Raw genomic sequence first — 17430 nt, forward strand, 5'->3', positions numbered from 1 at the left:
GTCCTGCATGTTTAACAGTGTTAGTGTTCTCACAAGTCACAATGTTTTCATTGTAGTGTGTTTCATTGTTGCAAAGTTCCATTGTTTCAAAGTTTCATTGTAGCATGTAACAGTTTGGAGACATTTGGGGGGATTTTATTTTATTGTATTTTCATGCTACTTTGATTTTATTTATGTGGTTGCACAGTTGTGTGTGTGTGTGTGTGTGTGTGTGTGTGTGTGTGTTCCTTACACTTTGCAAAGCAACTTTGAAAAACAACTGTTTCCTCTAATCTGCTGTAATTTTAGTGAGCTCTAGGTGTTCTCGGCTTCTCCTTGTTCAAATAAGACAATGCTCCCATGAATTTTGGGGTGGTATGTGGATATAGAATGCAGCACAAGGAACTCTTATATATTTAATTTAATAAAACATCCATGTAATGTTTTTAAAATCACAGTAAAACAAAGGTATGAAGACATCTGTCTATCAGAGACCTTCACAAACTATGGTGTAAAACAAAATTCAGTGCATCAGTGAACACCGATTTACCAGCATATTACTTGTATCACTATTGTTTGAAGGAAAAAAAAACAAACAGGTTAATCTCCCTAAGTGTGGTGTTTTATGACTACTGAAGGTGTCACATCCTTAGAGCATTACATCCTTGGATGTTTGACACCTAGAGCCCAGCCTCCTGAATTTGGTATTTAAATAAGATTTAGGATAGTAATTAAATAAATAAAACAAACATTCTACAACTCTAGTGTTACAATGGCTACTCCAAAAAACTCATGAAACATCTAGAGAGATGTGTGTAACGCCGACAAGAACAGCAACAGCTGAACAGGACTGACCAGTTAACAAGCTTAAACAGTTGAAGACCTTCACTGTCTATGCCAGAAAATGAGTTTGACAGAGTTTCTCCATGAAGATGAAGATTTTGTGAAACAGGACTTTCTGATGTCTGATGATCGTGTAGGAAGATTTGTGTTTGAAAAGGGGTCACACACACACAGTCAAACTCTACGCTATGGAACCTTACAAAGATTATACATCGAATGTCCTTATCTGCTTTCGACTGCCATAGACTTGCCATTTTTCTACACCCCAAAAAATGGAGATTTTATTGGTATTGGTGGGGGTGGGGGGAATTGGTCCTTTTTTCAACTGGGATGGCACAACACCCGATGTGTGGTACGTGTCAAAGCAGCGATGAGTCTCACTCTGGAATAGGACAGTAACGGTCATGCTCATCAGAATGCTGCAAAATGAGTCTATATTTTCAGTGGCGCGACATACACACCATTTTCTCAACAATAGACAAAGCTGTTAAAGTTGAGTTGATTTTATTTTGAGCATTGCTAAAAGATCAATTAGTATTTAATTATGGTGATGGGTGTGAATATGTATTGAATAGGGCTGTGTTACAGCAAACCTGAAGATTTGTTCATTGTACTCTATTTGTACAATGATATTGTATTGTATTGTATTGAGTTGCATCTGTTTCCCATCTGTCCCCATCTCTGTGTTCCTTGCAATATGCTGAAGTGTTTTTGTTTAATAAAACTGTGATTGGATCCAATTTCCCTTGCTTCTAAGCACCTCTATGATACAGACATGATAATGTTTTATTCAGATTGTGGAATACTGTTTAAAAGTGTTTGTATATTTTTGAAAAACATTTAAAGTATTATCGATCTGTGCTGTTATATACAACATTGTCATATTAATTTGTCTTGAGTAAAAATAAAACTCAATGTCACCTAAAAGTCTTTAACTGAACCATCATAACATAACTTCATCTTAACATCATCATAGAAGTTGACAAAGTCTGCACAGAATGAAATTCCAACCTACTATCTCAATGCATGTTATGGATCTTTTTGTGGACAATTCACCAGAGCATATGGTTTTTTTTGTTTTTGTTTTTTGTTTTTTTTTACCTCCTAAAGAATCAGGGTCGCAAGTTGTGTAATAGTTACTTTTTTATATGAGCTCAGACATGGTCACAAAAGAATAACAAGTTAAGTGACTCAACCTTTTATTTCATGCACATACAATATTGAATATATATCCATACATTGAAGTAGTAAAGAAAATTATAAAAATGGCATTACATACAAACAATAAAATAATAATACTAGTGCCACGCATAGATCTGTATGTTTAAAGATTATTTTAGAAACAAGATGGTTGGCTTGATGCACGACATTATCGATGGTGCATGTGATTAGAATAACGGTTGTGCGGAGGAAACCAAACGTGTAACAAATCTCAAAAATGAAATGGATGCGGTCAGAAGCCTGACAAATTCATGGCCTGATGTGACAAGCATGTGTTTTTACAGCAAACAACCTGTGTAATCCTCAGAAATGTTCTGGATGTGATGCGTGGATGTAGTGACGAGATAGATGTTGTTTATGTGTATGTTTGTAACAGATCTATGCGTGGCACTAGTATTATTATTTTATTGTTTGTATGTAATGCCATTTTTATAATTTTCTTTACTACTTCAATGTATGGATATATATTCAATATTGTATGTGCATGAAATAAAAGGTTGAGTCACTTAACTTGTTATTCTTTTGTGACCATGTCTGAGCTCATATAAAAAAGTAACTATTACACAACTTGCGACCCTGATTCTTTAGGAGGTAAAAAAAAACAAAAAACAAAAACAAAAAAAACCATATGCTCTGGTGAATTGTCCACAAAAAGATCCATAACATGCATTGAGATAGTAGGTTGGAATTTCATTCTGTGCAGACTTTGTCAACTTCTATGATGATGTTAAGATGAAGTTATGTTATGATGGTTCAGTTAAAGACTTTTAGGTGACATTGAGTTTTATTTTTACTCAAGACAAATTAATATGACAATGTTGTATATAACAGCACAGATCGATAATACTTTAAATGTTTTTCAAAAATATACAAACACTTTTAAACAGTATTCCACAATCTGAATAAAACATTATCATGTCTGTATCATAGAGGTGCTTAGAAGCAAGGGAAATTGGATCCAATCACAGTTTTATTAAACAAAAACACTTCAGCATATTGCAAGGAACACAGAGATGGGGACAGATGGGAAACAGATGCAACTCAATACAATACAATACAATATCATTGTACAAATAGAGTACAATGAACAAATCTTCAGGTTTGCTGTAACACAGCCCTATTCAATACATATTCACACCCATCACCATAATTAAATACTAATTGATCTTTTAGCAATGCTCAAAATAAAATCAACTCAACTTTAACAGCTTTGTCTATTGTTGAGAAAATGGTGTGTATGTCGCGCCACTGAAAATATAGACTCATTTTGCAGCATTCTGATGAGCATGACCGTTACTGTCCTATTCCAGAGTGAGACTCATCGCTGCTTTGACACGTACCACACATCGGGTGTTGTGCCATCCCAGTTGAAAAAAGGACCAATTCCCCCCACCCCCACCAATACCAATAAAATCTCCATTTTTTGGGGTGTAGAAAAATGGCAAGTCTATGGCAGTCGAAAGCAGATAAGGACATTCGATGTATAATCTTTGTAAGGTTCCATAGCGTAGAGTTTGACTGTGTGTGTGTGACCCCTTTTCAAACACAAATCTTCCTACACGATCATCAGACATCAGAAAGTCCTGTTTCACAAAATCTTCATCTTCATGGAGAAACTCTGTCAAACTCATTTTCTGGCATAGACAGTGAAGGTCTTCAACTGTTTAAGCTTGTTAACTGGTCAGTCCTGTTCAGCTGTTGCTGTTCTTGTCGGCGTTACACACATCTCTCTAGATGTTTCATGAGTTTTTTGGAGTAGCCATTGTAACACTAGAGTTGTAGAATGTTTGTTTTATTTATTTAATTACTATCCTAAATCTTATTTAAATACCAAATTCAGGAGGCTGGGCTCTAGGTGTCAAACATCCAAGGATGTAATGCTCTAAGGATGTGACACCTTCAGTAGTCATAAAACACCACACTTAGGGAGATTAACCTGTTTGTTTTTTTTTCCTTCAAACAATAGTGATACAAGTAATATGCTGGTAAATCGGTGTTCACTGATGCACTGAATTTTGTTTTACACCATAGTTTGTGAAGGTCTCTGATAGACAGATGTCTTCATACCTTTGTTTTACTGTGATTTTAAAAACATTACATGGATGTTTTATTAAATTAAATATATAAGAGTTCCTTGTGCTGCATTCTATATCCACATACCACCCCAAAATTCATGGGAGCATTGTCTTATTTGAACAAGGAGAAGCCGAGAACACCTAGAGCTCACTAAAATTACAGCAGATTAGAGGAAACAGTTGTTTTTCAAAGTTGCTTTGCAAAGTGTAAGGAACACACACACACACACACACACACACACACACACACACACACAACTGTGCAACCACATAAATAAAATCAAAGTAGCATGAAAATACAATAAAATAAAATCCCCCCAAATGTCTCCAAACTGTTACATGCTACAATGAAACTTTGAAACAATGGAACTTTGCAACAATGAAACACACTACAATGAAAACATTGTGACTTGTGAGAACACTAACACTGTTAAACATGCAGGACAATAACTGTTCCAATTCAACTCTGATGTGACTGAGCTTGTTTCACATAATAAATTATCACAGTAATAAACAGTTCACATGCATTTGCTAGCTAACTATTGAAATTTACAATATGCTAAAACATTTTGGTGTTCTGCTGTTGAGAACTAAAACTGCATGTTTTCATTAAAAAGGAGAACAAAATGTTGAGACATAAAACACAAGTTCTGTTTTCTGGATCAAACCTAAAAGACAGATGCCTAAAACACTGGTGTCAAAGTATTGGTGTGTACAGAATAATAAAATAAAAAAAGGCATGAATCATCTCACCTTTCACTTAAAATTGCTACTTATCAACTGTAATTAATTTACTTAACAGTTGTTTAGAGACATAGACAAAAGAAACTGTGTATCTATAACTGTGCTGTGAAATGCAGAGTTTTATAGTTCTAAAAGTATGAAGTGTATAATGGTTGAATGGGTAACAGAAAAAGGGCATAACTCACTTTTCATGTTGGGATCGTTGTGTCTTGCGATCCCACAGAGTAGACAGACCAGAAAGATGTCCTAAAAGAAATGTCATTTGTTTAGTCTCAACCAGTGTCATGTAGAAGGACTGACATTAAATTCTCAAAATGCTGCATTTGTTCATGTTTTCATTATTCCTATGAACATATTTGACCACGCTCAGAGAGTAGTACAAAAGACTGTACAAAAACAGAGAAACTAAATGTAAAGCGTGACATCGTTTAGTGGAAAAATATAATTTTACATACTGTATCGACATAAACTTTCACAATAGACCAGGAGAGAGGAATTCTGTATTCTTTATGGCTAATTGTCTCTTTTCCTATATGCCTTACACAAATTGACCTTGCATTTACTTTTGTGCAAACATAATTCCTGTATAACGATTAGCCTATGTTTGAATGTTATCTATAGTCTTTACAAGGACATGTAACTTTATAGTTCTTAATGTGTTTGCATTACAACAGTGTGGCATAGTTCCTCTAACAAATCTGGCAGAAGAGCAAAAAAATAAAAATTACAAAGATTTTTAGCGCATGTAGTAACTTTATTTGAGTCAAAGAAGAAGGTTGATAACAATTGAAAAACTATAATCTTTAATGTTAAGCGGGTTGTTGGAACAAACTATTCTGCGGACGTTAAACAACTTAATATAATATTAAGTATAAAATAATATAATATGGAATACTGGTTTGTCAAAAAGAGAAAGTTCAGTCATGTATTTAAAAAGCCTCTTAAATGAAAGGCCTGCGTTCATCACACACGTTTTCCCATGTGTGGAATAGCATGAACTTACATCGGTTTGTCTTCGCCTAAAACAAAACACAGATCAACAAACAAAGAAATGTGAACAGTGTCATCTCAACAAGATGACTAAATCTAGTGGAGTAATAAAGAGTCATTTGCAAAACCATATTTACAAACGTGTAACAAACTAACAAATTGGTCATCATTTGAGTTTTCTACATGCTGTATGCATCATAAATGATGTTTTGTATGGCGTAACTTATTTTCTTAGTGATTTGGGGTCTTGAATTTACATGGTGAATTTCTACACATGTAATTTTTTTTTTTTATCTGCAGGGTTTGCCAGCCTCATTCTTAAATGAAAGTGCAGTTCTCAGTGTAATAGTCAGATGTGATTCAGTTGTACAGATTAAGTGTAAAACAGCATAACTTACTTTTCGTGTTGATGCTTTGTGTAATCCGAAATCATAGATACTGTAGCTGTAAAGTTGCACTAAAAGAAATATCAATTTAGTCAAACACTCTCAAACAGAAAGACTTTCACTTAAATTCTTAATTTGCATTTATTCCTATAAACACTGAATGTTGACAGTTCTCAAAGAAGAGTCCAACAAACAAAATAGTGCTATCTGAATAAAGTGACTAACACTAGTGGAGTGATAAAAACATCACTTACAAAACAAAATGTACAAACTTTCACAATTGCTCACGAATGGATTTTGTGTATTTATTATAAATTTTACTTTTTAATGTATGCTGAGCCCTCTTTTCTTACTGATTTGGTCTTTTGAATTTTACAGGTATTTCGGACACACATATAGTAACCCTGTATAAAGATTATGTTTGTAAGTTAGTCACGAGTGTGAAACTTTGCCCTGACAAAATATGATGGCGTGTAAAAATACACACAAAGAGTTTAGCACAACTATTTACACAGACAGACACACACACACACACACACACACACACATAAATATATATAACTATATATTGTGTCGCTTTAATAGAACCATAGAACCTTGATATTACCAATTTTTTTTTTTTTTTTTTAAGCTCTTCTCTTTAATTTTGTGCTTGATGTTGTGAAGTGCAAGTGACTTCCATGATATTTTCTATCATGAAGCTTTGTCTGGATCACTCAACACAAAGTATTGTGTTCTGAAAGATTAGATTTCTTGAATATTGCATGTTTGCACTGAAACATGGAATCAACATGTATCCCTTGTGGTTGTTACACACCTCAGCTATAATTTGAAATGTAGGTTTGTCATAAGAGAAAAGGTTCAGTCGTACATTTAAAAAGTTTTCTAAGTGAAAATTGTGTTTTACTCATGTGAGGAAACTGTTTGGCTACAGTTCTAATAAAAGATGCTGGTCATCAGTCTGTTTTAAAAAATTAAATAAAGTAAAAGTTTTATTTAAAGAAAAGGGGCAACTTTCATTGCTTTTTGTGGCAAAAAAAAAAATAAAAAATATATATATATATATATATATATATATATATATATATATATATAAATGTTTGAATGTTTAAAATCCCTATGCATTTTATTTTACCCAGAATTTAAGTAAAAATATGTAATTTGTTGTTTTGCAACACACACACACACACACACACACACACACACACACACACACACACACACACACACACACACACACACACACACACACGTCTGGTTCACTATCTTTGTGGGGACTCTCCATAGACGTAATGGTTTTTATACCGTACAAACTGTATATTCTGTCCCCTTACACTAACCCTACCCCTAAACCTACCCATCACAGGAAACATTCTGCATTTTTACTTTCTCAAAACAACTCATCCTGTGTGATTTATAAGCCTTTTGAAAAGTGGGGACCGCTGGCTGGCATTGTGATCCCCACAATGTAGGTGATCTCAGGTTTTACTATTCTTATGGGGACATTTGGTCCCCACAATGTAATATAAACAAGGGCACACACACACACACACACACACACACACACACACACACTATGGGCTGGGTTAAAAACTAAAACATTTTCTGTAAAAAATACTAAAATAACAAAAGTACCAAACAAATTTATATACACTAAAAAGATGTTTTTGTGTGCGAGCCCAGAGAATCACCAGAAAGCTTTTGATGAAGTGTCATTCTTTAAACATCTAGCCTAAGCAACTGTCGTAAAACCATTAACAAACCCATTTAGGATGCACTCTTCCCCCGCCAGTTCCACTTGTAAACACCTTCACTGTGAGTTAGATAAATGTTTTGATTCTTTGTATTTTTTAACACTGATCCTATTGGCATCAGGAAACAGATACAGATGTTCTAGAAAAAAAACATCAACAACTACACCTTTTCTTATTGAGAAGAATATAGTACGGGTGTGTGGGTATAGGACTCTTTGGCTTGATGAACGTGTCTGATTCTTTGTCTTAGGCATTAACATAAACCTATAGTTCAGGTACTACTGAGGTGCTCACACACACACACACACACACACACACACACACACACACACACACACACACACACACACACACACACACACACACACACACACACACACACACAGTTGTTCTTAAAACATCTCAAGACATATTATTTTAATGAATATAGCCAGTGTTTTGTAGGTGTAATGGTATTCCTGAATTACTTGACTCAAATATTTCTGACTCAATTAACATATAGGCTACCCTATTGATCAACCAGCAAAGATTTTGACACTCAGGGTGTCAACATTGCGTAATACTTGCTTGGGTGAATTTCACCCCCAACAATCAAAGGAAAATACAATCAGCAACAGTTTACCCCCCCCCCCCCCAACAGACTGGAAGGAGCCAGTTACCCAGGAAGCAAATCTCACCAAGCTTGACACCGTAAATCAGAGACCCTGTTTTCGACACATGGATTCCCTGTCAATCATGAGTGACAAGGGGTCATAAATCAATCAAATATAAACCCAAAAGTGACACATGGTATATGTTAATACTACTCATGTGTCTGATATGTGTTAGATGCTTTATAAGTCCCTGCCTGCTCTCTCTCAGGTACGTTACCGTAGAGAACACCTGTCCGGTCGTTCTTTCCCTCACCTGTCTGTGATGGAGGACCTGATGAAGGACGTTTGTGACGGAGCAGCACTGCTAGCGGTCGTACACTTCTACTGCCCCGAATACATGAGGCTAGATGGTACACACACACACACACACACACTGGGCCACAAATGAGCAGAATCATTTTGTAAATTCTTAAGTCAACTGTTTCAGTTCAACTCAAAAAAGTATGCAACAATGAATTATTTATGCTGATTTTTAAAGTAGTTTTGAAGTTAAAATTGGTATTTAATTCTACTTTTTTAAGGATTCATTGATTGAATGTTCAAAAGAACAGCAGTTCTTTGAAATAGATATCTTTTGTAATATTCATACTAACCCCGAATCTCTCTCTCTCTCTCTCTCTCTCTCTCTCTCTCATATATACATACACACACACACACACACACACACACACACACACACACACACAAATGTGCAATCATTTTCTCAATTCATTCTTTCGTAAATTGTTAGATTAATTTACATGTATGCATTTAGCAGACTTTTATCCAAAGCAACTTACAAAAAAGGAAACCAAAGCAATTTGTCAAAGAGTCAACACTATTTGTAATATGCAACTCCAACTGCGTTAAATTGAACTCGACAATTAATGCAAGAATGATTTAGAAATTATGCATACAGTGTTTTTTTTTTTTTTTTTAAGAAGTTGTAAAGCTCTTTCAATTTCAACGTTGTTTTTCTCCATTAGACATATGTCTGAAGGAAGTGACGTCTCTGTCGGATAGTGTGTACAACATCCATCTGCTGCGGGAGTTTTCTAACGAATACCTGAACAGGTGTTTTTACCTGCAGACTGAAGACCTGCTCTACGGCCCACCGGTGCTAAAGGTCCGTACCCAAATATGTCATTCTGCACTATAAAAGTATTGTAAAGGGTTTCCTTTTAAAGGGGTCATATAATGGTACATGCACTTTTACAAGTTGATTGTACTGAAATGTGTGTTGGTAGTGCCTGGACACAATCATCATAAAATGATAAAAATCCATCCAGTGTTTTTTTTTTTATCTTCTTATATGTTTCCTCCTGTCTCAAATCAAGCTGTTCGATATTGTGACGTCACAATATCGACGCCCCTCCCACGATGGCTGATTGACAGCAGCGTTTCAAACACAGACCCGCCCTCGCGCCCTCGTGAGCGAGCTGTCAATCATAGCACGTTCATTCATTGTTGATAATTGTTGCACATTCATTGTTGATAATTGGAGTGCTGAGCAGAATGGCGTCTAAGCGATTGTGGTGTTCTGTTCTTGGGAGTAATAACGAACACAGCAGTCATATTGATGATGTTTCTAAATCCGTACAGCAGTGGCTGAGTTAGTTTTCAAAGGGAATATTCCCCACGATCAACGTCAATGCTGTCATGTTTGGCTATTTTTACACTCAGGGTACATTATGGCATGTTTTCTATGTACAACGTTCTCTATAATTCATAATCCCACGTTTATAATGAACAACGCGTTATGGTTTTTGTATTATTATTTTAAACGGTGTACGCACAGAACAGAGGGGTGGGGTGAGCAAAGCTCATTATCATTTAAAGACACATGCACTGAAACGGCATGCTGAAAACAGAGCTGTTTTTGACCAGGTAAAATGAGTGTTTTCTTACAATACAAATGAGAATTTTTAATTAAAGTATATTACAAACTTTTAATTTAGACCCTAAAGAATCATATTAGCTTGTACAAAAATGACATTATATGACCCCTTTAAGAAAGGCCAAATTAAGACAGCATCATATGCATCCTTCACAGGTAAGACAGTCCCAGAATATAGTGCATACAAATACTTATGCTATTAAACTTACTAACATGATTAATTTTTTTCATTTGAACTAATTTACTTTACTTAGTAGACGGCTCACTAGATTATAGACCACCAGAGCTTTATGTGTGCTAACTGACAGCTAACAGATTCCCTGTGCGACTTTGACTTGCTCTTGTTCCTCCAGCACAACGTGATGGTTTTCATTGCTGAGCTCTTTTGGTGGTTTGAAGTAGTGAAGCCGGACTTCGTAAAGCCCCGAGACCTACAAGAGGTTAAAGATGGTAAGAACCGAGTCTTAAAAGCTTTCAGATGCACACTTAGTTTCTATCTGAAGACGTCCATCTCATTCACTCTTTATTATTATGCTGTGTTGTGATTGACAATCTGACAGTGAGAGCATCTCTTCAGCCAAAGAGTTCCCGTCCCCATGTGCCCATATCCAATGCCACTAAGCGTAGCTTTTTAACTCCGTCTCCTTCAGCCGACTCGTTGGCGACAGCTGCCAATCCTGACGGTTGTATGCGGTATTACTTGCACCCTGAGGACTCCTTGTCTGTGTAAGTCTATTTGAAGTACCTAATGATCTGTTACACGTTGCAGTACGTATTTTACCATTGCACTTCATTGCATTAAATTACAACTATGCAATATCACAATTGGGTTGTGATTAAAACAATGAGTTAACAGTGTTAAGCCTTGTTCAGACTGTCAGTCCAAATCTGATTTTTGTGCATATCCGACTTGAAATCCTGTTCATTTCTGAAAATCCGTTTCAGTCTGACTGCTCTGATCGTGGTTTATGTGACTTTCTCATGCCAAGGAAAACTTAATTCTCAGACTATTACAGGGAATATTAAACTATATGTTCAACTTTATGCAAATGAAGAGTGACTTTTGGGAGAGACAACCAATAGAAGTGAAGTCTGAAGTAGCATGTGATCCGATGCAAGATGGAGAAGCTCATCTTGGCAGTCAGCAACTGTCCTATCAGTTATGATTATGTCTCTGTGTACATACGGTGGTACTCGCCGTGCTGACTCTGAGCCTGAATGGTTTTGTGAGCTCCGATAGACCGGCATTTGCCCTTTTGCTGCAGGTAAATAGCCGCGATGGCAAAGAGCACTCGCTGTTTCTCGTTCATCTTTAAAGATATTCTATAAAACGAAAGAGCGGCATGGGACACACAAATCGGATCTGAACAGTTGCGATACACAATGAGGACAGTCAATAATTTTAGATCAGATTCCAAATGGATGCACAAATAATCGGATTTGGACTGAAAGTGTGAACATAGCCCTAGCTCTCTCTAGTGTCAGTTCCCAAAATCTACAGACTGGTTTGTCAATGGCTAATGTATGTTTTGTGTTTTAAATATAGTTTTTCTTTATCGAATTTTGAGTAAATATTGTGTAAAATTACATATATTTAACTAATTTTGTTCTATTATCACAATTAAATTGCATATATAGATAGTTAGACAGACATATATATATATACACACACACACACACACACACATATATGGCTTGTTGCAACTAGCCGTTTGACTCTTCTTGTAATGGAGCTGATTTTGTTTCAGAAGAAATAGAAGCCCGTCCCCCTCCCACCCGCTCCTCCCGTTACGACAGAGACAACAGAAGACCTCTCAGGGGGAGGAGAGTTCAGGTAACTACATCTTCGAATTAAACTTTTAGCATAATATTGCATTTAGATTGATTAAATTGATTTTCAATTCTCTAATTGATCAATTTCTCTCTCTCTCTCTCTCTCTCTCTCTCTCTGTCATTCTGTGAGCAGAGCTCAGGAACAGGTCAAACTCTTTGTCCCGTATGGATGGACTTATGCTTGGATCACAGCTTGCCTGGACAGAACGGAGACAAAGGTTAGGGTTAAGTCTAATGTCACACAGTAACTTTGTTTACTGAAGTTAAAACTATTAAAATTGTTTTCTTTAATTGAAATAAAATTGAAATAAAATAAAATTGAAATAATGATAAATAAATAATGAAATGTTGCCTTGTAGTCACTAAAATGACTGAAGCTAAAACTGACATAAAAATAAAGCTGAAAAGAAATTAAAAAAATTAAATAAAATGGCAAAAGCACGTAATAAAATGACTAAAACTTAATTTTAACGAAGTTAACACAATTTTTTACAATGTAAATAAAAGTAAATTTACTAAAATTAAAATGTACTCTACACATAAAAATAAATAACACTGATGTCACATTAAATGGCATTTAGATAGAATTATTTAGGCATGGACAATCTGACCAAAAATATATCCTGGCAAGAGTAATTTTGTGACATGGTAATGGTCATAAAATATCACTGTTATTTTTGCTGAAAATGTATGAAAATGTGTTAGTCTTTTTTTTTTTAATCCAGTAAATTAAATACTTTACAAATGACAGCTACTTTATCTCATTTGAATGTTTTCCTTTTAAATTGGAGCTTGCAGAATCTCTACAGGTTGACACATTTCTACCATTGCACAATTTATAGAGCCCAGTCCTGGAATAAATGACTGACCCGTTCAAATAAACACATCTGTATCTCTTTTCTCAGACCCATCTCTCAAATGGAGACGGATTGGGAACGTATATGTGGCGATAATATCAGCCTGGCTCGTTCCATTAGCAAGGACAGTTTAGCCTCCAACGTCATCTCCATTACTCCACGACACCGCATCAATGGCCAGCCCCTGCTCCAGACACGTAACCATGACAACCAGGAGGAAGAGGAGGAGCTATTGGCTGTCATTAGTCCTGAGGGCGCTGCTGCATCCAGAGATAGTTTCTTCTTGGAACCGTTGCAACCTGCTGTTCTACGACCAAATAAGGAGAAAATGGGGATTAGTAAACGGGAGGAGAGTGGCGAAGGACGGGGTCAGGGACGCCGGGGGTCGCATACGCCCACAGAATGCATACTCAACCGGACGTTTACTCCAATCAATAGCATAGAGCAAGAAAGCTCTCGAGCGCAATCCCCGGGAAGCTTCTTCCTGCACGACGACGCGGAGTGTGTGCGGGACAGTCCGCTCGGAGCCTGGGAGGACATCGTCTCAGACTCTGAGTTTGAGGAAGATGAAGATGTAGAGGTTCCAGAACAAGAGCTTTCCAAAGCGCTTCTGATGCAAGCTGGGAGGAAATGCATGGGCTTCGGGGAGGAAGAGGAGTCCGTGAAATTGCGTGAGGACGTTTGTGTGCACGAACGGGACGATAAGGAAGGTACTAGCGGTCGGGCAAGTCCCTGCCCCAGCGTGTTGTCGCAGGCCAGCAGCACATCGACCGGCCGCATGACGAGTTTCGCAGAACGCCGCAGGCATAGAGTCGGATTTCCGGATGGTTGTCCCAGCACAGGAAGCTCGCAGACAACCACTCCCGATGGATCCGAAAGCATGCACTTCCCTTCGGACAAGAGTCCGGGAACACCAGGTGGCCGCCCTGGTTTCGCTTCCGAACTTGTACACCTTCGCATGCAACTGGAGGAAAAACGTCGTGCCATCGAGATGCAGAAAAGGAAGATGGAGAACTTGTCGGCACGCCAACGGCAACAGCTGGGAAAGGCGGCATTCTTGCATGTCGTTAAAAAAGGGAGGAGCGACACACTGCCACACCCACTCAAAACGGGAATTGTGTTTAAGGAGAAACCGCTTGCGAAGGACGATGCATGCGTTGAGGTTCTGAAAGCTCGAGGAAAGGGCCCTGAGCATAAAGAAACGTCAGTAACTCCATTAGAGGATAAGGACAATCGTTTGAGCGTCATGGGAGGGGGCGGAGCTTCAGACGATGTGGGCGGAGAGCCAGATCTCAGCGAATGTAGCCGTTCAATCGAGCTCCTGAACGAAGCGATCGGAGCGATACAGCAGCAAATGTTGCAAATGTCTCTCCAGCAGGACTTGCTCATGAAACAGACCGTCCAGTCCCCGCAGGAACAACCGCAAACCAAACCAATCACAGTCCCGACCTTAAACGAACAGCCGCCGGAGCAGCACGAGACCAAGTCGCGCCTTTCCGTGCAGTTCACAGAATCTTTTTCCACCGCGACCAAGCGTCCTCCCAGACTCAGCTCGAGTCGTACGCCTCGGACGAAACCCAGCGACCCCAAACTAAGCAAAGATACCAACAGTCGTCCAGCAGCAAAAGCAAGCACTCCGATGCCGGGTGGCAGGACCCCCCGGGCTGAGAATGAGGAAGAGGGTGGGGTTAAAGAGAGTGGGCGTGGCTTGAAAGGAATTATTCGGAATACTACATTCAAACTGCAGGAATCTGCAAACAGACACTCAGACATCCTTGACCCTCCCCAAACCGAACCCCCCTCCGCAGAGCCGCCGCCTGACGATCCAACCCAGGAGCGGAGCGAGTCCAGAGGCTCTGGAGAGGAGAACGTTCCAGTTTCATCTGAGGAAAACAGAACGAAAGCACAGCTGATTGAAGTGGACCTATATGACCCGGCTAACCCGTCAGAAGGTAGCGCAGAACCTGATGGTGAACAGAAGTCTGGGCTGGGCTTCTTCTTCAAGGTACCAGAGCATTTGCATAACTGTTTTATTATTATTATTGTTATCATTATTATTATTATTATTATTATAATACATTGTGTCTACACCGGAAACTAGCAGTGCGACACGACAAAAGACAGTTGAACCCATTATAATCAGTGATTCTGTCTACACTGTGGATTTTTAATGATTATGATTTTTATTATTATTATTTATATTTTTAAATGTTATTATAATATGATTTATCTAATTGTTAAATTGCATATTAAAATTTATTTTAATTTTATTGCATTATAAAATAGATAGTTGGCTGAAGAGTGGTTTAATGTCATTTATTTTTATTCATATTGTTATTTAATAAGTTATTTTTTTAAATTAATTTCTATAAAAATTTTTTTTTATTTTTTATTTATTAAATATTGATGTATTTTACCTCCTTGCTATTGCAATCATATCATAAAAGCAATAAGCCGTAAGACTATAAAAAGCAACAGTAACGTGATAAAAGACACCAATGATCAAGAATAAAAAAAAGTTAGGTTAAAATGTATTTTAAGGTGACATGGTTACATTGTACTCAAATAAGGACTGAGTAATATTAATTAACTACATGTACTTACTATATAGTTAAAGGAGAACTCCGGTCAATTTTAACATTGAGCTAATTTTTTTGTACATTTGGAGTGCTGTCAGTACAGAGAACAACGACAAAAATCGGTGTTGCCTACACCGTGTTATCCTCTTTTTAAAATTTGCACCCTGTTGACTTCAATGGGGCAAGTTTTAAACCTGCTTTTAGCCTCTTAACATCCTTGATGTGTCATTACAAGTGCACAGAAAATGTGAGTGATTCCTTCAGAGTGAACACAAGTGAATCTGACTGCAGTAGATGTGAAAGATATGTATAAAAATGATGTTATTTAAGCCAGCGCACATACCTGTATTTACATCCTGTTTTCGGTTGAAGTCCAAAGTAGTCGATTGCCGAGTTCACGCACGTGATCATAGGTAACTAAACCTATGCGCGTGAACTCGACAATCGACTACTTTGGACACATCAAGGATGTTAAGAGGCTAAAAGCAGGTTTAAAACTTGCCCCATTGAAGTCAACAGGGTGCAAATTTAAAAAATAGAATAACTCGGTGTAGGAAACACCGATTTGTGTCGTTGTTCTCTGTATTGACAGCACTCCAAATGTACAAAAAAATGAGCTCAATGTTAAAATTGACCGGAGTTCTCCTTTAAGGTTAGGGTTTGGTTTAGGTTTATTTATTATTACGCATTATTTACTGTTATTACTATAGTAAGTACATGTAATGATGTGTAACTGTCACCTTAAAATAAAGTGTTACCAAAAAGGATCAATAAAAAGATTGCAGGATAAAGATGAAACTGGTTTCCTGTTGCCTGATTAGTATTTTTGTTTGTTTGTATGAAAACCATTGCCTCTGCTTTCACTTCCTGTATGTAGGATGATCAGAAAGCAGAGGACGAGCTGGCTAAGAAGAGGGCGGCGTTCCTTCTTAAACAGCAGCGTAAGGCCGAAGAGGCACGGATACGCAAGCAGCAGCTGGAGGTGGAGTCAGAGCTCAAACGAGATGAAGCCAGGTATCAGTCACGCTGGATCTAGAGAGTAAATAGGAGAGCTTTTCTCTATTTGATGTTGTTTATGTCTGTTTGTGTCAGACGAAAAGCTGAGGAAGACCGCGTGCGTAAAGAGGAAGAAAAGCTTCGTCGGGAGCTGATCAAACAGGAGTACCTGCGCAGGAAGCAGGAAGAGCTTCTGGAGGAGCAGGGCGTCACCAAACCACGCCCACGAAACAGGAGGCCACGCCCTAAATCACTGCATCGAGCTGAATCTTCCTGTTCGGCTCGTAAGAAACTGTACTTTTAATGCATCTATACATAATGCATTTGATTCTGAGCCGGTAACGCCACTCTTTCTCTCTCCAGCGGTGAGTCTCTGTTCTGCTCCCTCTGGATCTTCTCTCTCATTGGCTTCTGCTGCTACTGAAGGTGACAGTGTGGCGTCAGGAGGGGCCAGTTCACACAGGTGAGCATCGCAGATGTGCGGCCCTCTTCTCTGGACTCAAAGCGACAGCTTTATGCGTTTCTTCACATCACAATTTGAGTTGACTGATACTCTTTTTTTTTTTTTTTTTACTAGATTCAGAGCTACTTCAATCAAAATATTATTTATTTATTTATTCTTAATTAATATATTTTTAATCTAT

At 37.7% G+C, this 17430-nt stretch overlaps 1 protein-coding gene across 3 annotated transcripts in view; it reads left to right on the forward strand.

The window, feature by feature from the left end:
• Positions 1-17430, forward strand: part of camsap1a (calmodulin regulated spectrin-associated protein 1a) — a 41949-nt gene that overhangs the window by 21032 nt on the left and 3487 nt on the right. For 2 of the 3 annotated variants that reach the window (XM_084387030.1, XM_084387031.1), the window contains 10 exons: positions 8854-8995; positions 9611-9750; positions 10875-10971; positions 11082-11247; positions 12270-12355; positions 12488-12572; positions 13260-15216; positions 16668-16804; positions 16883-17070; positions 17150-17249. In XM_084387030.1, coding sequence (XP_084243156.1) covers positions 8854-8995; positions 9611-9750; positions 10875-10971; positions 11082-11247; positions 12270-12355; positions 12488-12572; positions 13260-15216; positions 16668-16804; positions 16883-17070; positions 17150-17249 — 3098 coding nt within the window. The remainder of the gene's footprint in view (positions 1-8853; positions 8996-9610; positions 9751-10874; positions 10972-11081; positions 11248-12269; positions 12356-12487; positions 12573-13259; positions 15217-16667; positions 16805-16882; positions 17071-17149; positions 17250-17430) is intronic. The other variant, XM_084387032.1, reaches the window with a different exon arrangement.

The sequence above is a fragment of the Rutilus rutilus genome, assembly GCF_951802725.1.
Source record: "Rutilus rutilus genome assembly, chromosome: 18".
Taxonomy (NCBI): Eukaryota; Metazoa; Chordata; class Actinopteri; order Cypriniformes; family Leuciscidae; genus Rutilus; species Rutilus rutilus.